Here is a 19835-nt window from a genome sequence, read left to right as displayed (position 1 = left end):
GGTTTCGTAGGCATCTTGTTGCCCCCAAAATATTGTTTGCATATTTTGTAGAAATGCTTGGTCCCTTCACTATGGGAATGACTTGATTTTATAGCCCTAAAAAGAAGAGGTGTGTTTTAAGGAGGGACTTGATGCAGCAGAGGTTGCAGGTATGTTGCACCTAGTTGGTGACTGAGGGTATGTCTACACTGCCGGGGCTGCACAGATGGATGCAGTGGGATTGATTGAGCAGGCTGTGGAGACCCACTCAATTGATCCCAGACATGCTCTCCGGTCGATGCCATTAATCCACACCCCACCACCCCGAAAGGAGTAAGGCTACATCAGCCGGAGGATGTCTCCCATCAACACAGCACAGTGGAGACGCCCCAGTATGGCAACATAAGTAAGTCTATGGGAGATACGCAAGCTACATTATGTCTACTGGCTCTGTATCCCTTTTATACTGGCCAACTGGTGGAATGGACCCAGAAGGGTGAAGGAGAATCTTACTCCCAACTGTTGAAGGAATAATTAAATGTCAGGTATTTGTTAATTACAGCAAGTCCCCCTCGGCTTGTGTCGGTGGAAGAGCTGATGGAAGCAGCGAAAGGAGTTTCCAATATGGTGTTAGCACATGAAATTGTTGTCAATGGAGGCTTCCAGATTAAACAAGCTGAATTACCAGAAGGCAGGTAAGATGGTTACTGATAGAAATAAATAGCTATTTATATCAATCCTTTGCATGTAGGTAATGGAATATGCATATCCTTTTGGGCAAAAATTCCATGAAAAGAATTGTAATGTGTTGTAATGTATTGTAATATATCTTTTCACCACTTCTTCATTCTAGCACCACTATTTTATTCTTCAACATCCTCTTCCTTTGTATCTCTCTAAGGTTGACTCATAGGTCTGGTCTACACTAGAAAATTTGGTCACTTTAACTGTTGTGTTGGTCGGGTGTGTGAAAAATCTTCACCCCTGAACCGTGTTCTTAAGACAGCATAACTCCCAATGTAGATAGCAGTAGGTCAACAGAAGAATTCTTCTGTCAATTTAGCTATTGACTCTTGAGGAGATAGATTGCTTACACTGATGGGAGAACCCCTTCTGTCAACTTAGGTAATGTCTGCAATGAAGTGCTGCAGCAGTACAGCTGTAGCATTTGAAGTGTAGACATACCCTTAGACTGCTCTTGGAACAAATGGTTACTGCTTTCAGGATTTGCCTGAACTTCAGTGATTCATGTATCAAGGCTACATTAAGATCTGGTATGAACAGGTGTAACTCTACTGAAGCTGAGAAGCTAAATCAAAACATTCAAATTTGTAATTTTTTGTTGAAGTAATGGGATTATTTATGCTAACTCTGAATTTGACCGTACTTAGTAAAAGTATTTTAATACTCAGGTATTTTGAAAAGTAGTGAGTTGTGCCCTTGGTTGTGAAAGAAATACTTCAATTCTATTACATTATGGTTTCACTTTTCAGATTTTACCCAAAGGACTTGTACTGCTTCTAGGAAGTTAATTGGGTTATGTGTTTCTAAGAAACACTGATGTTGTTCAAGTGGAGATGAAATAAATTAAGATTTTTGTGATGTGTCTTCTCTTCATAGGTTACTTTTAGAAGCAGCATTTGCTGGATGCTTTTAAAGGTCTTATGTGGTTGGTTTTCTGTTTGTTTGGGTTTGTTTGTTTTCACCTGCTCTGTATATGTGCATCTTTTCACTTGTGATGTCAGCCATGACAAATAATTCCAGTTTTTTTACTTTTGTGTCTGATTAAAATGGCAGTTTTCTTCTCCTCTAAGACTTTCTAATTCATTACATATAAGATACTAACTATCAGCAGGGTGGATAAAAATCAATGGTTTTTTTTAAAAAAAATTTAAAACAAATTTTTTTATTTAAATCAGATTTTTTAAATTTTTTTTAAAAATCGTCAATAAAATACTAAATTCTCATTTAAAAAATAAGTTACAATTAAATCTCATCACAAACATGCTAAACCTACACTTAATCTCATAAAAATGAATCAATGGCTCTAGTCTGTCCAGCCTAACTATCAGCTCTTGCTTCTTGAAAGTTCTGGGCTTTCAGTTTGTTTCTCAGTAGACTAAAGTCACATGTGCAAAGAGAGAGACAGGTTGGATAGGATTGTTGTTGTTGTTCTGTGCTTATGTGGTGGTGGAGCTGGGCCAAGCAAGGCAGAGGAGTTAGTTAAGACACTGTCTTAAAGACAGAGAGACAAAGGACGGAAGCAGAGTAGAAAGGAACAGTGGAGTGGACTGGAAAGAAAAAGTGAAGACATTATTCAGTACACACACAGCTTCCTATATTCCCCCACACTTTTGCCACATAAGAACTGTCATGGCTTCTGGGCATAAGAAAGACCTTATCTGGGAATATTTTGAAGAAATTCCTTCCTTCGGTAAAAAAGGAAAATGTGTTAAGTGTAAGCAGTGCAAGAAGGAGATGAAGGGCCTAGTTGCAAGAATGAAACATCATGAAAACTGCTTATTGGGAGAAAATGATGTGGATGAAGATGTGGATATGTCTGAAGAACCATGTGGATCCACTGGTTAGTAACATAAATAATTCACTTTGCAATGCATCATTCTTCAAGACTCTCTCTATGCCTTTTAGTATAAGTGTGATTTAACAAATAAATTCCCAAACTGTTTGCTCTGTTGGATGTTGCTAGAAAAAAAAGTTTAGCTTAGCGAATCCTTTTGCCTTGTTTAATTAGTTAACTAGGTTTAGAATCTTATCACCCAAGTATACGGTACAGAAAGCTGCAGTAAGAGAAATCTAGAGTTGCCAGTTGCCACTGGGTGTCATTTTCTTATTTTATATTACATAATACATTCCCCTTATTTTGGAACATCATGGCCACAGACCATAATGGTGATGCCATAAATCTGTTCCCTATTTTACTTCAGTATAACTCAGCTTTCCCAAGGGAACCCCATCCTATACTTGTTTTCTCAAAAACAGAAGTGCCAGTGAGTTCTATGGGGCTTACTCCAAAATTAAGTGCACTCTAAGTTCAGTCAGTCTTCGCTTTTTTGGTAATTTGGGGTCGGATCTGCATCCTTGATGGAAAAAAATGTAAATGATTAACTGAATAATAGAGTGAGAAGAACTGAGAAGAACGACTATTCAAAATCATTTTTTAATTTTGTTTCAGAATCCCATTTAAGCATAAGAGACTTTGACTGTAACTGGCTATCTGCAACAACTTCAGAGTCATCCATTGGAACTTTTAGCAGCAGTGCTGCAACTATAAATGTATTTCAGACAGCAAAGTATCAGTAGCAAGCAAAAGACTTCAATCATCCAGTAAAACCACCATTATGGATGGGTTGTTAGTAAGGACCAGCAAATACCAACAAGACACCATAGATGAGAAGATTGTTCCATTAATTTATGCCACCAATTCTCCTTTTCGCATTAACAATAAACACTTCATTGACATGATTAAGTCCTTACAACTAGGCTACACTCCACCTGGTAGAGCAGACATTGGTGGAAGGTTGCTAGATACAGTGTATGAGAAGGACCTTGAACAGTGTGCAAAAAATACTGAGGGGAAATTTGCCAGTTTAAGCCTTGATGAGTAGAGCAATGTACACAATGATCCAGTAATATGTGCCTATGTGACTACAGAAGATGGGGTTGCATATCTTTCAGAAACAATAGATACATCAGGAAATGCCCACACAACAGAATATTTAAAAGACGTGGCAGTGAAAGCTGTAATAAACTGTGAACAAAAATTCAACTGTCGTGTGCAGTTTTGTCACCGACAATGCTGCAAACGTGGCAAAGGTGAGAAGATACTTAGAAGAAATCGGAAGGATGTTCCTTAATAATAACATATGGCTACAGTGCCCATTTAATGCATCTTTTAGCCAAAGACTTAAGTACATCTTCTCCAGGAATAAAGAAAATGTTGTTGAAGTTGCAAAGTACTTCCGTAACAACCATTTTGCTTCAGTTTCACTGAATAGAGTAGGAGGATCCACACTAATTCTCCCTCAAAATGTTCGATGGAATTCTGTGGTTGATCGTTTTGAACGATTTATTAAGAACTGGCCTATTCTCATAAAACTTTGTGAAGAAAACCGTGATAAAATAGATGGAAGTATCTCATCCAAAGTATCTACATTGGATTAAAGAGGAATATAGAGGATATGCTCAGTATACTGAAGCCTATATCCATAGCCTTAAACAAGCTTCAGTGAAATTGTTGCTGCATTGCTGCTGATGTTGAAATTTGGAAGGCACTTCAAGAGACATTGAAGAAAGAAATACCTCACCAGAAAGAAAGTTAAACTGCAGGCAATAAAGAAGCGAATGGATGAAGCACTAACTCCACCTCATTTTCTTGCGAACATTCTCGACCCAGATATAAAGGAAGATGCCTAACTTCTGAAGAAGATGGTGCTGCCATGGCATGGGCATCTCAAAATCACTCCTCAGTTATGCTAGTCATAATACATTTCAGGGCTGGAGCGGAACCATTTAAACAGTACATGTTTACTGATGATGTTTTGAACAAAGACACTCCCCTGAATTAGTGGAAATCATTAGCCAGGCACCCTGAAACAGAGTTCCTTCAGTTGCTAAGACAACTTTTCACAGCAGTAGCTTCCTCTGTAGGTACAGAGAGAATATTTTCATTGTTTGGTATTATTCACTCAAAGCTAAGAAATTGACTGGGAGTTGAAACAGCAGGAAAACTTGTATTTCTGTTTGTCTATGAATAAAAATGACAGTGGAGGTGGGGAAGATGAGAACTAGTTGTAGAAGTTTTAAGGATAGCGTACGTTTAGTGTTGTGATGACTTGTCTATTAGAGTTAATAAAATTTGAAAATTAAAAAAGAAAAGTTTAAGGACACCTGTCAGCCAGCAACTCGGGACTGCTGCAATTGCAAATGTGAAACATTTATGTAACATTTAAGATTTAGTTTAATAAAATATAAGTGCTATTGTGTTTGTGTGTGATTTAGTTCTTACCATTCCTAATATACTGCTTCTGCATCAGCAGCTTGACACAGGCAATGAGTCTTATGAACTTGATTTTTATTAATTTAGGAAATAGTAATCTAAAAAATTACACAAAGTATACCCTTCTAGATGTTGTAAATTAACATGTTTTAGTGATCAGATTTGCACCATTGTTTAAGAAATATGTGAAGTAGTATCAGTGGGAAACTTGATTTAAGTCAGTGAGTTTTCTCTTGGTGATTTAAATAGCCTTGATTTAAATCCGTCCACCCTGACTATCAGCCTTTGATATTGTTGTGTTACCAACAGCTTGGAGAAAACAGTAAAAGAGATTGTACACAAAGCTTTTTGGGATTGTCTGGAAGCCCAGTTAAGTGAAGATCCACCAACATATGATCACTCAATTAAACTTGTGGGGGAGATTAAAGAGGTAAGAATGTATGACATCAGAAGTAATTTACAGAAACTCTATGGCACAAATAAACTGTATACACAAAGTTGTTATACAGTGATGGTAAAATACTCCGTAGAAGTGACGATGTCCTTGTCTGTAGGCTGCATGCACACATGGGGGGGGAGGGAATAATCAAATGTGAAAGCAAGAAATGCCAAATCATGTTAGATGAAAGGAAGGTTACAGGTAATGTTAATTTAATAATTCTGAGGTTGTAGCAGCAAAATGTGACATTAATTATTTGTGTTACAATAGCACCTAGAGGCTTCAATCTAAGTTTGGTGCGGCATACATGTGCGCCCTTCCTCCCACCACCAGAAAAAAAAATCCATCCCAAAGAGTTTACAATTTAAGTAACTCCAACACTGTATAGAGTGCAGGAAAACTATGATTAAAAAAGATGCTATGCAATTTTGGTGGCTCTATGTCTTGAAAAATAAGATGTCATCTGCCATAGAAATCTAGTATGAAGTTGGTTGTTAATTCAGACTATTATTCAGTTTCATGTTAAAATGGTGAAACAATAACGTTTGTTGTGAAAAACTAATAAAATGAAAACTGTTTTCCTTCAGGCACTTCTATCTTTCTTACTGCCTGGTCATACTAGATTAAGAAACCAGATTACTGAAGTTCTGGATCTGGATCTGATAAAGCAGGAGGCAATGAATGGGGCCTTGAACATTTCTAAGCTGGCAGAATTCATCATTGGAATGATGGGGACCCTTTGTGCTCCAGTTAGAGATGAAGAAATTAAGAAACTGAAAGACATTCATGAAATAGTCCCACTATTCAGGTACTGGAATTACATTAATGAATTGCAAGGAATTAGACTGTGGATCACTTAATTAATTTCAGATTTGCTTGTTGGTCCTTGTTAAAGATCAGAATTTTACCTGTGCATACTGATGGCATATACAGTCTGCTAGGAAAAATTTCTTTCTTGAAAAAAATAGAGCAAGCAGAGGGGAAAAAATTTAAAAAGAAGAAAATTCCAGCAGCCATTAGCGAGGACCTTTTTGGTTCTGATGGACTGAAGCTATTTGTTTGTAGCTTTGTGTCATTGGAAACAGTCATTTTCTGAAATGCCATATTTAGGGAAGGGAATCTTTCCCTGGATATTGGGAGACTGACTTAAGAAAAAGCATGAATTCCTTGTTCACTTTTCCTTTCTGCTGACATATTAAATAATTTAGAAAATAATAATGTTCCCTCTGTTTTAGGCTCTTCTTGAGCCAATTCCCTCCACCCTACTCTCTTCCGCCTCTTTTCTCACATGTAATAAAAGACTATATATCTGGTGTTAAAACTGGAAAATCCTGGATACATCTAATATCATTTTCTGTTTTTGTTACTGTCTCATTTAAACAAGCTATCAACAGCTATAGGGAATTTTATTAACAGCTATAGGGAATTTTTATTAACTGTCATCAGCAGTGTATTGAGCCCTGTGTGTGTCTTGCCTGATACAGGCATTTCTTAACTTTGTAGTCTCCAATAGTAAGGATTTCCTTAGAGGAGAATACCCTTTTGGAGAATGAAATGTTGTTTACATTTAAGAAGTAGACACTGAAGTTAACTTTTCCATGGTCTTTTTATTTATTTTGCTCCCTCTCGGAGAATAGATGCACAGGTTGACAGGTCACAGTATACATATGCATAGGGACATGGCTCATCTTAGGCTGAGAACTCAAGTCTTTTCTGAATTCCGCATGTGATGACACATGTCTCGAGAACTGATCTGAGAAAAGGACTCTTCTACATTCTTAGAAGTTTCTTTACAGGGGAACAAGCCTCATTATTCCAGCTCTCTTTTCTCAGGCTTCAAGCTCTATGTAAATCCTTAGTATGCTTTTTAGTGTTCTTACTGGCTCATTTCCTTGGACAATGTATGCTAAGTAAGTCTTGCAAATGTACATTTTAAACATGTGTAGCCCTGCTTGAAAAAACAAACATCTTTTCTTTTCTTTGCAGAGCGATTTTCTCTGTATTAGACTTAATGAAAATGGACATGGCTAACTTTGCTGTCAGTAGCATTAGGCCGCATTTAATGCAGCAATCTGTTGACTATGAAAGAGAGAAGTTTCAGAAGATTTTTGAGAAACAGCCAAGTATGACTTTTTTCTTTCCTCTAAATTATGTGTCTTTGCATGTAGGGCGCATGCATGTGGGCGCACACACCACCAAAATCTGTATTTCAGTGTATTGTTCCATAATTCATATAGTGACACCTCCTGGTCCCTAGGCTTCAATTGGAGAAATTTACTAAACAACAATTCTGCATTTAAAAAACCAAAAACAAACCCAGACCCAGGATATCAATACAACATATGACCCTGTAAATCAGCATCAACATGCTAGTCTGTAGTACTGCCAGACTACAGTTTGGTTTCTCTCCATGAGGTCATCTGTGTTCAGTCTATTTTGGTATCCTCCAGAAGTTCTGAATCCTAAAGCAAATAAAATCCATCTTAGTAACTAGCACCATTGGGAGAGCTACTAGTGGTATATTTGAAAATTATATATGGGGGGGAGAAACCTGAACTCTTGAAAAGATGATTTTTTACCAAAACACTTTTTTTCAGATTCTCTAGACTTTGTCACCAACTGGCTGCAAGAAGCATCAGATGATCTTGCCAATTTGAGGTGTAAAAATCCACCTGACCCTGGTGGTGGTGGGGCTGCAGCTAGTGGAGTTCCTGTGTTATGTCCTGTTGCTGTACAGAACTGGGCATATCTAAAGCTGCTTAAGTGGGATCACGTGCACAGGCCTTTCCCAGAAGTAGGTATTTGTTTGAGAGAGGACTTAGCTTCTTTTATTTCATTTTCTATACTGTTTTTGGTGATGTAGCAGAAACCATTTGGCTCCATAATCTTGTCCTGGGCATAAAATACTAAAAGATTTAGTAATTAACTGGAACTCTTGCAATTCTTGTAAAAGAGTAATGCCATTCTGAAATACATTCCCCCCCACCCCCCCCAAAAAAAACCAAACAAACAACAACTGAAGTTTAACTGAAGGAGGCAGCATAATCTAGTGGATAAAGCACTGGATTGGGAGTCAGGAGATTTGGGTTCTCTTCCTGGCTGTGCCTCTGGTTTGCTGCACAAGCCATTTCCTTTTCCGTGCCTTTGTTTCCCCTCCCATCCTTTGTCTGTCTTGTGTATTTAAACTGTAAACTCTTCAGGACAGGGATTATCTACTATGCAAAGTGCCCATCCCAGGAATGTCCCGATCTCAGTGGGGATCTACTGTAATAAAAATCATAATGTATTCTTTTTATCAGGTGTTTATTTAGTATGTTCCACTGTGAATTTTCTGTATATGATTTTGTAGTTTTCTGTGGGTTCTATACATACATATAACTCTCTAACACTGTCACATGGACACTCACTGCAGCGGTTTGTAAACTGCATTATGTTATGTGTGTTGCAGCAACTGTAAAGAAGAGAACTGCTGTAGAAAGGTCTTCCTCTGTGAATGTTTTGATTACTAATGTCTGGCTTTATGCATGAAAAATGTCTCTATTTAATAGCTATTTTTGTATGAGACTTGCAGCATAGATCTGAGTTTAGGATTTCACAGTAGAAGAATTCTCTGTCTTTCTGTCTTGATATCTTTCATTAACTGTCACTTACCTTCTTATCTTTGACTTGGACAGCTAGTCCATTGCTGGGAAGATTCTGAAACCAAACCGCTGAATTTAAACTAGATTTACAACCTTCAGTTTATGGCAGAAGCAGTGGAGAGAGATTCTGGTGTACTGCTGTAAATCTAAAGTTACTCCATTGAATTTGACCATTGTATTCAGTTTGATAAAGGAGAAGGGTGAGGGATGTGACCTTGTGACATTGAGATAAGTAATCAAACAGCTGCTTGCCTACCTGCGATAAACTCCCTTCAAAATCTTTCCCCTTTATGGTGGTTGTAATTTATATCTTATGAACCATCTAATGTATTTCCCTGTAACTACCTTTTAAGAGGGAGGGACGTACGTGTGAGAGAGAGTAGAGTGCAGAAAACTAACGTTCAGAATTGAGCTACAAAAGTTTACTTTGTTCAGTGTAAATTATGATTGGTGCACTGTAAGCCATTAATTTATATCTCATGCTTTATTTTAAATCTAGTAATCCAATACATTTTTAACTTTGTCTTAAAAGAAGAATATTTTTTAATTTCTCTTGAAATAAATCCATCTGTATAGAAGCTGAGTAATTCAAAGATGAAATGTAAGCATTTTTTAAAACATTCTTTTCTTTTGGTGAATTAACTTAGTGCTCATTAAAGTGAGGGAATAAAAACATTAGATAAAATCAGGCACGGTGCAAGTTTACCAAGGCACAACTGTGTTAAAGCACCTTGGTTCTGACCTGCTAATCCCTGTTGTTGCAACCCTGGGTCTTTTTGGAGCACAAACTGCCTATCATGCTGAATTTTAATAAATGTAAATGGCATTGGGATGGAAACAAATGTCCCCTAAGGACTAGGATGAGATATTTACTAAAATTTATCCTTGGGTCTGCCTTAGATAGGATAAAAATGTATAATGGATACAAACGCTGATGTTTCAGTGCATAAACCAGCCACTGACTAACCAGTGTAGGAAGATCTTTCTCCTGTAAGAGGATTATTCTATAATTAATGAGTCCTGTAGCACTTTAAAGACTAACAAATTTCTGCAGGCATAAGCTTTCATGGGCTGCAACCCACTTCGTCAGATGCATGCATGCAGCCTACAAAAGCTTATGCCTGCAGAAATTTGTTAGTCTTTAAAGTGCTACAGGACTCTTTGTTTTTGCTGTATACAGACTAACACGGCTACTAACACTGGAACTTATTCTATAATTGTTCATCATGGATTTCTTGCACTGTCCACTGTCAGAGGGAAAACATCAGATTAGATGGACCATATTAGATTAGACTGATTGAGTAATTAGGTGTTGAAAATGAAAGACTGGTGCACTATCCCACTACAATACCAATCCCTTGAAGTGTCCTAGACAGAGGAATCTATAGTAATTATTGAACTTTATCCATAATAAAAGCTTTAATTTGAAGAGGACTGTTTTCTGAGTATTATTTTTTGACATGTCCTTAAAGTGAAATTTGAATTATATCACTATCTTGAAAATCAGGTTTTAGGAGTGACTTTGAAAATCTGGTAGGAGAGGCTAATGGAGATAAAATGGTTTCCTCCTTGGGCTTCCAAGCATACTGCTTACAGAACACCCCTTATTGGATTCTACTGACAGTGGCATAGGTGTTTAATTTGGTACCATTGTCCCATCCTTCAAATGAATGGAATACTGATAAAATTTTAAAGTCAATGTACTAAAGGAATTCAGTTTTCAGAATCATCTTCATTATATTACCTGGTCTCTCAATTTTATTTTCACCATACTTTGTTAGCCCAGTATTTTGATTTTACTCTGTCTTTGCAGACATTGTTAATGGACCAAACCCGTTTTCAGGAAATGCAGCTGGAGCTGGAACAGCTCACCTTGACTGGCGCTATCCTCCTGGTGATGTTCAATGCAGCAGGTGCAGCGCTTTCCAATCTGCCAGGGTTTGCTGACAGAATCAAAACCATTATAAAGGTGTTGTTGACGGGAATGCACCTTCCGTGAGTATCTGAATGACTCCTACCTCGTAGCTCTTAGTGGAAGAGGGTAGTATTCAATGGCTTAATTTTATTTTGATCCTAGTGAGTATTGATTGCATGGGCTTCTCTTGCTCTCTTGACTTCAGGAAACTTGGGGGAGGACAAAAGGGACAAGGGACTAGAGTGGAGGGCTTTTGACTCATGTAAGCATACAAGGCTAGCACCTTATTCCTTTCCTCCAACATGCATGTGCATCCTGTGCCAAACAATCCATTTGCTGTCATTACTATTTTTCATGTGAAGTCTTCTTCCAAGGCCAGAGTCTTATGTAGGTGTTTAACCATGTTTCACAGCTTGGACCAGTCTTCCTCCATCCTTCACAAAATAGTTTGTTCTATGCATGTGTGAAGACACGTGCAGATTTAGGATGACTGCCATACAAACTGGTGGTAAGAGAAACAAATATTTGTATTATATAGGGAGCTCAAATCAATATAATTGGACTGTTAGTAGAGTCAAAATAAATGACTAAGCAACAATCCTTAAGGAATGGTTTACTCCTTCATGTTCTTTCTAGTGCCTTTAACCTGAGTGAGTCTTTGGCTACTACTGGTGAGAAGGTCTGTGCTGAAGTTAATAGCTGTCTTTCCCAACATGGATTTACGCCATTCACAACTGAGAAAGAGATTGTGCTTAAAGGACAGATCCAGGCATTGGCAAACCCTGACAACCCCATATGCAAATTGATAGGTATGCTTGGAGTATGTGCTGTGTTCTCAAACATGTTTTTTTCTTTTGCTATTAGTAAATCTATTGAATAGCCTGTTTTGCATGATTAAATATGTATTATTTGATAACAATTGCTTCTGATGTACAGTGAGCCACCAGACAAAGTTGAGTGCCTTACCTTGACCTCTTGGGTAGCTCAGCAACTCTGAAAATCAGGTCACAATTTTCAAATATAGTTGCCCAAGTTTCAGCGGCAGGACTTGAAAGCTCACTTCTGAACTTGGATCTTCATTGAGCTGCCCAGCCACCTGCCTCACCAACTCAACTTGGATAGGGCCTGAAGTGTAATGATTTGAAACCATGGTCTATTCGGGACAGTAGACTATAATGCAGTTTGGTATTGTAGGAAATCTATGCTCCGAGGAGTCTGGATTTGAAGTACATAACAAAGGGTGTGCTCACCAAATTTTTTGTTTTGGGGTTTTTTTTGGTGGTGCACCATGGAGGAAGATCCACATGCATTGTTCTTGCTTTGTTGTTAAAAATACCTTGGTCCATTTTCCAGATTCTCGAATCCAGACATTCTTGGAGAGTTATCTGACTTCTGGTCATCAGAAATCGTTCCCTGCTATTCCTGGGGGATTAGGCCCTATTCAAAGAGAGATGGAAGAAATTGCTGTCAAGTATGTTCGCCTTGTCAACTATAACAAGATGGTGTTCAGCCCTTACTATGATGTGATCCTCGGCAAACTACTGAATAAGGAAGATTCCCATTTGTTAGGGTAGTCAGAAGAATCATCATACCAGTTTGTATGCTACTTAGACAGTGTTAATTTTGTCTGCTATAAAAAAAAATCTTGCAACTAACTAGGCTTTGGAAAATGGTTTTCCATTGAAACATGGTTTTATTGTAACTCAATAGCACTGATTTTGAAGGGGAAAATTATGTGTGTAAATTGGGATAGGTGCATTGAATTAAATGGTAAATAGATGCATTTTTAGCATAAGTATTCATGCTGAAGATATGTTAATTTTACAGCTGTAGTTTGCTACTGAGCAGATGCTAGATAAGACTAAACAATTTTACAACCAGTCTGCATTTTTAAATTGCTGATTTTGTGGCTTATTTTTTGGAGGCATTCTACCTCTCCAACTTACCATGAAGTTAGCGTGTGCGTTCATCTAAAGGTCTCTTTCATACTGACTGATTTGGCCTTCTGAAATCCTATTTTAACAACTGAAGAAATAATTTAAAATTTGAGATGTAAGAAACTTGGAGAATGGTAGTTAACAGGCCCAAACATAGCACTTTATTGTAATAGCGTAAGGCTACTAGTCTTTCTGATAATCATTTTTTTCTATAGCTTTTGATCTGCAAATACGTTACCAAAAATATAATTGTATTTTGTAGTGAATTTTCTGGTTATCTGGTAACTGTCCTCTTCTATGTACAGTATTACAAGAGTGACAGTCTATAAGATTGCAGCTGTATTTATCTCTTTGTAAAGCTTTCAGGTGGGCCAAACTAAACATGTTTTGATAAGAGTGGCATTTTTTGCCTTTCTTTTGCTGGTAGTTTACTCCTTTTTATGTGAAATACTAATTTTGAAAAGTAAACATTTTAACATTTTCAGAAGATGGATAAAGATTTGTGCATTGAATTTCAGGCTTGAGGAAATTTTCTTATTTATTTTTAAAACTGTGACTTAGACAATTGCATATGCTCCTAGCTTCAGAAATATTACTGAAATTGAAACATACCAAGGATGTCTTAATACTTTAAACTGTGACTTTAAAGGTATAGTAGGAAATGAACTATTTAAAGTTCATTTGACATCATGGGGAAAATATTATTTAGTGTTAGATTGCTTTTTCACTTTTTACAGATGTTCTTGAACTCAAAATATTTTAAATCCTTGAGAAAACTAGTAAGATGTTCACTAAATGCACTGTGAAGGATTTCTGAACTTAGTAATTCATAAAATACTGAAATTTCAAACTTTTCTTGGAAGTAAATATAAGGTTTAGGACAGTTAAAGCAAAATTGAACCTTTCTTCAGCTGCCAAGTGTCCATCAGGTTTTGAGTAAAAAATGGTTGCAGAAGTTCTTAACATCTCAGGTAATGTAAGGTGGAGTGAGCTCGTGTTAATAAATGATAGGGTGGTGCCTTCTCCTAACAGTTTGGGGGCTATGACAAAAATAGAAAATTTATTGTTCTAAAATAATTAAAGAATTAAAAGGAGGCCTTTTTGACACTGATTAATAAAAGAATGAATTTTGACTGACTAGTCAATCAATATAACAGAACTGTGGTAGAAAGGGACCCTGGAGCACTTATTCTAATACATATACTTCCCTTGAAATTTCAGTAATTCGTGAGGTTTGAACAGAGATCAGATGTATGGCTCCAATGGTTTTCTGCTCTATGGGGAAGATGGAATAAAACAATAGCAGCTTAACTTGCTATAATCAATGTGAAACAAAGCTTACCTCATTTTTATGATGATGATAGTAACAGAAAACCATTTTTCTTTGTTGGATGGTTCTTGTGACTAAACTGAAAATATATTATTTGAACATTCTTTGGTTAGTTGAAAATAAGTAGGTACTTAAGCTCAAAAAAAAATTTGTCTTGCACTATTTTTTGCATTAGCCATGTTCTATTCTACTCTATCTCACTGGCGTGTACCCCAGTCCCTCTCCTCTCTGTCTATGGCACATAATCTCCTAGAGATTGTAATAATTGCCTAATTTTGGTGGTTGGGTTTAGTGTGCAGCTGCTGGGAGGTACTGATGGCCTGTGATATACAAGAATTCAGACTAGATGACTCTTGGCCTTTACACTCTGACTCTATACTTTCCTTATGTAGAAGTTACTGAGTGCTATTAGATATAGGCATTTTTTGCTCTGTCCCTCAAGCATTGGTACTACAGTTCTCCATATATTTGTGTAGCATCAGTGTGTGATCTTAACTCTTGTGTATTAACCTATTACAATATATGATGCTCTTGAAGTGCAATAGCCCCAAACACTGTTACAGCTCCAAATAGTACCTTTCTTTATTACCTGTGTTTGGTTTTGACCTCAACAATTCCTGTTCGAGATGAAGCTTAGAAAACAAACTCTTCTACTTGTGATACTCTTGTTTGAGATCTAAGTGTACAAGTTCTAAATGGTTGCTGTTTGTTTATATTTCAGCATTGCATCTATGGAGAATTTGGGCAGTGATTTATAATCTTAAAAGATAGCACTGGGGGAAAAGACACAACATGCACAATGATCAGTACATCTTGCTACTACCACTACATCAATTTTTGTTTATGATGGGGGTGCAGAGGTATGGGGTAGGTAGAAGAAAGGATAAGGAGAGCCATGGAGAAGAGGACAGAGCACAGGTGCTAGAAGGGACTAAGAAGGTTGAGCCAATTATATGAGGTCCAGTATTGTTACCAGTTATAGAAATTACCATGAAGTTTAGAGACAAAGGATGGACTATCTTCTCTCCATCTCCCTATCAGTGCAGATTTGTCTCTACAGTGTATTATCAGTGATTGATAAATCTAGTTTTGAATGATTGAAGCCATAGACTGTCCCATTTGCAGTTGAACAGTTAGGAAGCTTTTACCTGATATTCACATTCAGCCTGCATTTCCCTTTTAATCAGTTTCATCCCATTACTTCTGGTTATGCATCCCTGAGCTACTCTAAACAATCTCTTTACTCTTACCTGTAAGCTGCTAAATTCTGCCTACATTTAATGTGCAGCCTTGGTATCATTCAATTTTTTTCTTAAGATACCTTTTCTACTGACTCTCTTCAGTAAGGAATCTAGAGTATAACATCTAAGCTGGAAGCCACTTGAATGTATATAACAACTTACTGACATTATGTTGCACTAGAGAAGTAAGAGGCTTTGAATGCTTCAGATGTGATCCTGAGAAATAGTGGTATACACATGACTACTTCTGCAAAAGCCAGAATAATTAGCTTGAAGGTACCTACAGCGAACAAAGAGGTGGCCTCAGTATGAGGAAGGAGATTTAAAAAGAAAATTAAGAAAGGTAAACAGGTGAGACTATGGTAATCAATTTCTGCACTTAGAAGTCTCCCAATTTTTACAGTCAATGACATGTATCTCTGTGGAGATAAATGAGTAGATAATAGCAGTTTCACATGTAATGTAAGAACTGCAGATAAAAATAATGATAAAACTGCAGATAAAACTACTTTGTGAATGTGTGTGTATAAATGCTTAATCTGTTTGTCAAGATTAATGTGATTTATTGGAAGATGGTTGTAGAAACACACTTACTGGCATTTGGTCAAAAGAAACTGCAATTTGACTCATGAAGTCAGACATGTGCTTGATGTGTAAAATATCTTAGCATCACTCTTCCAGAAAGCCATTTTACAAGTCTGAATTGTTTAAGGTGTTGTTTTTTTAAAAAAAAATTGGTTTTCATTTTTCACACTTCTGTACATCCTGGTTTCTCTCAGGCTCTCAGCACTCAATCTATTCCTAGTGCAATTTCTGTTCCAGTTTTATACATTCAAGTTGTTCAAGCAAAGCTTCCGAACTGCTGGCGACTTTACCCTTAAACTTTGAGTGATTATTTCAAGGTAAGAATAGGAGACTAATGACAAACTGAGAAGTAGGAGTCATAAATTGTTATGATGTGAAATTGAGGGTTAAGGCCAACATTTCAAACCTGGTTACTTAAATGTAGACTCCTAAAAAGTGGCAATGGAAGCTGTTGTGTGCTTAGTACTACTGAAAATAAGACCATTTAATCAGATGTTTAAGTATGGATTTAAGAGGCTAAAATATAGGCACCGGAAGAGTGGTTCCCATAGCTGCTTAGTCTAAAAATACACTGTATCCATTTTTGTTTTCATAGTACATTTTATCACTTAAGAACTGTTTCAGTATGCTCTTTTGAGCATTAAGCTTGTGGGTCAGTCTTTCTCATGATGAGACCATAATGCTTACCATTCATTGAGTAAATGCTGTGATGCTTAAGTACAATGTCAGGATGAGCATCTCTGTATGGATAAGCAATGGCGAAATACTGAATTGTCTGGATAAATGTGTACTTGCTTAATGTAGGAGATCGTCACCCCCTATTTATGCAAACCCCAGATGTCCATGAGTGCCAACTCTGGTTACTGTTCCCAACACGTTCACCAGTGCATGGTCAGTATAGTAAGTACTATCTTTCTCGATATTGTGTTTTGTTTCTAAAGCTTTATTTACATTCTTTTTAAAAAGCAATGTTGGAAAACATAGCCCTATCTGGGTGGCAGGCAGACTGATCCAATATGGGGTGCTGCACTGAGAACCAGTGACTGCATGTTTGGGCTTTGTCAGTCTTGCAGATAGGAGACGTTGCTGAGGTGGTGGTGTTTTCCTTACAGTTTGTTTTGGGCATTCATTACCTACTATTACATTTAAGGAATTTTTTTAAAAGTTACTATGGCACATTTAAATTATTTTCCCAGCTGTTCTAAGTGTTAGATGACAAGCTAAATTGAAAAATATTCTTCTGAATAGTTTTTTAAAATATTTTTTTTAGTGTAGCAATGTAAGCACTCTTTGGGCCAGCAAGTGGACCCTGATTCAGCTCTTTTGTGCTGTCTGAGCCTCATTTGCTCTCCATGCTAGGGTTCTGTGCTGAAGCTAGTTCTGCTGGGTCTGATCAGGACCTACACCTGTAAATATCCCCCTGTACACTTTACCTTGGGTCCTGTTAAATGAAACCCCGAACACACTATGCCTTTTGCAGGTTACTAAGCAATTCCTATTAAATTCAACTTGCACAAGGTGAAAAATATACCCACCTCTTCAAATCTCACTAGCACCACTAAACTACAGCTATTCACATGAGTGGTAAGAATTTTAAGCTTGTCTAATGTAGTAAGAACCTGTATAATGTGGAGGAGAAAAAAATCATGCTTCAATAGAGTGCAATGTTGACTAGTAAGGTGCAAGCTTAAATGTAATCTGAGGTATGTACAATAGTACAGTAGCTGCTTCTAAAAGTATCATGCACCATTGTTGGCTTATTTGAAAATGACTGACTGCATTGGTTTAAATTTTTTTGACATGTTTATTAGTTAACTTGTTTTTGCCTGTAAACCAAAGATCATAAGTATGGATAAAATTAATGCAGGACTAACAGTACTATTGGAAATTTCAATATACAATGTGTGCATCTGATAACTTATCTTGCTATGTTGTCAGTTCTTTTCATTTTAAATTGCTTTGGAATGAGGAAGTACACTATTTTCCACTGGTGGGAGTAGGTAGAACTCTGACAACATCATGAGGAATTACCTCCTAACCACCATAAACAAATTTAATGTTAAGGTTTTTAAACTTATTGCTGTCATCACTTTTGAAGTTGTTTTGGTTGGGTTATGTAGAAGTGTACAAACAAAAGCTCAATGAGGCATGACATTATTGGTATCATTTTTATTTCAATGGAATGTGTTTTCCATTTTAAACTACAAAACAGATTTCCATACATTCTGCCATAAATAAAAACAAACAATAAGGCAGGACACTACATGAGCAAACTGAGAACAACTGTTTTCCAGGAAATGTGAATTAAAAATGCTTCACCATTATAAGCCATCCAGTTTTTAAAATAAAACTGTTGAAAACCCACCAGACTTCAAGTGGTAGATGTGAACACGCTTGAAGAGGAACAAAATGCAATTCTGACATTTTGTGCTATTGTTTTTGAAAACCTAATTTTGTTTAGAGCACTTTCTAAGACTCTTTTATCTGTCTCTTCTGATCAAGAACCATACAGTATAAAGAGGCACCACAGTAACAAAACCTCATTTCCAAGATGTATGTTAGAAACTGTTGTCCCTTTTTAAACATTTGACATAAGAGGCAAAAAAATCTCTTAATACAAGTCTTTCACAGTCAGATTTGGAACCTGTTTCATCGGATTCTCTTTTGCTGTCGTGCTCTGTAAATGTCATGTACAGGAGGAACCACTGATCCTTTCTCCTCTTCATCATCAGAATCTTCGTTTGGTCTCTTGACAGCTTTATTGAACATGGTATTATTTTCTATAGGTCCATTGCCTTCCACAGTTAATTCAGGCAGGCCTCCGGTAATTATTCTTACAGCTTCATCAACAGCTTTGGAATGGGAGAGAGAAATTTAGCTTCAGAAACAAATCAGCACAATTATTAAGATGCTATGGACAATGGGCAGGTGCACTTAAGCACCCTGAAACCATCAGAGGAGAAATGAGTCGCCCTTTGACCCAGGTATGAATCAGGATTTCCTGCCACAAGCTGGTGCTGCTGTGAAAATTAAATGGAAGTGGGGTGAGGAGGAAGGGAAGAGAATTGTTACTGAGCAGTGAGCAAAACTCTCTTTGAAATGTTACATTTCAGAAACTTCTTACCAATGTATATTCCTTCCACACTTCTCAACTTTATTCTGAAGGGAAAAAAAGTAACTGACATTTGTGTAATATAACACTTGATTGGGATTTAACAGACATGAAGAAAGATGGTTCATTTAAGCTACTGCTTAGATCCACAGGGCTGCACTTCAGCCACTGCTGCTAGTGGGAGTTGATGTAACATCAAATGCTTTGAAATTTTACTTCTTCAAACATTTGTTTGAGAGTTCAATCTAAATTTTTTTTAAAAATAAGGCACCATCTCAAAATCTGACATCAAGTGAGATGACTATCACATCAAAATCAAGAAATGGGTGAAAAGTCACTGGGTCAAGTGAAATTTATTGTTTTGAGTTTGGAGACGAGCTAGGGCACATGCTACTTTCAGAAAACACCATCTCAGGTGGAAATTGATATCTATGACACACATACTCTTAAATAAGAAGGGGGAAGAGTTTCCCATTTCTGACTGTAAACAAAACAAACCATGTCCCTGCTTAAGTTGACTTTCTCCTATAACAAGTATTAGTTTCACAGTTGGTCCCTTGTGCTAATAGAGGGTGAAGGTGTTAAAGTTAAGAACGTTATGGCCTGGTGTGAGGGGAGCCCTATTGTGTCACGGTTTTG

At 37.1% G+C, this 19835-nt stretch overlaps 2 protein-coding genes across 6 annotated transcripts in view; one reads left to right on the top strand and one right to left on the bottom strand.

The window, feature by feature from the left end:
* Positions 1–18005, top strand: part of TCP11L1 (t-complex 11 like 1) — a 29219-nt gene extending 11214 nt beyond the window's left edge. For all 5 annotated transcript variants that reach the window (XM_067532105.1, XM_067532106.1, XM_067532103.1 and 2 more), the window contains exons 4-11: positions 542–674; positions 5306–5426; positions 6023–6243; positions 7422–7558; positions 8033–8229; positions 10890–11071; positions 11628–11800; positions 12345–18005. In XM_067532105.1, coding sequence (XP_067388206.1) covers positions 542–674; positions 5306–5426; positions 6023–6243; positions 7422–7558; positions 8033–8229; positions 10890–11071; positions 11628–11800; positions 12345–12565 — 1385 coding nt within the window. In that variant the 3' untranslated portion in view covers positions 12566–18005. The remainder of the gene's footprint in view (positions 1–541; positions 675–5305; positions 5427–6022; positions 6244–7421; positions 7559–8032; positions 8230–10889; positions 11072–11627; positions 11801–12344) is intronic.
* A 340-nt stretch (positions 18006–18345) lies between these two features.
* Positions 18346–19835, bottom strand: part of CSTF3 (cleavage stimulation factor subunit 3) — a 77056-nt gene continuing 75566 nt past the window's right edge. Inside the window, exon 21 of the mRNA XM_067532102.1 lies at positions 18346–18936. Within this exon, the coding sequence (XP_067388203.1) occupies positions 18734–18936 (203 nt within the window). The 3' untranslated portion in view covers positions 18346–18733. The remainder of the gene's footprint in view (positions 18937–19835) is intronic.

The sequence above is a fragment of the Emydura macquarii genome, unplaced genomic scaffold (assembly GCF_026122565.2).
Source record: "Emydura macquarii macquarii isolate MOO-44397 ecotype Brisbane River unplaced genomic scaffold, CSIRO-AGI_Emac_v2 contig_3240, whole genome shotgun sequence".
In the NCBI taxonomy this organism is placed as follows: Eukaryota; Metazoa; Chordata; order Testudines; family Chelidae; genus Emydura; species Emydura macquarii.
This window is presented reverse-complemented; position numbering and strand designations above follow the sequence as displayed.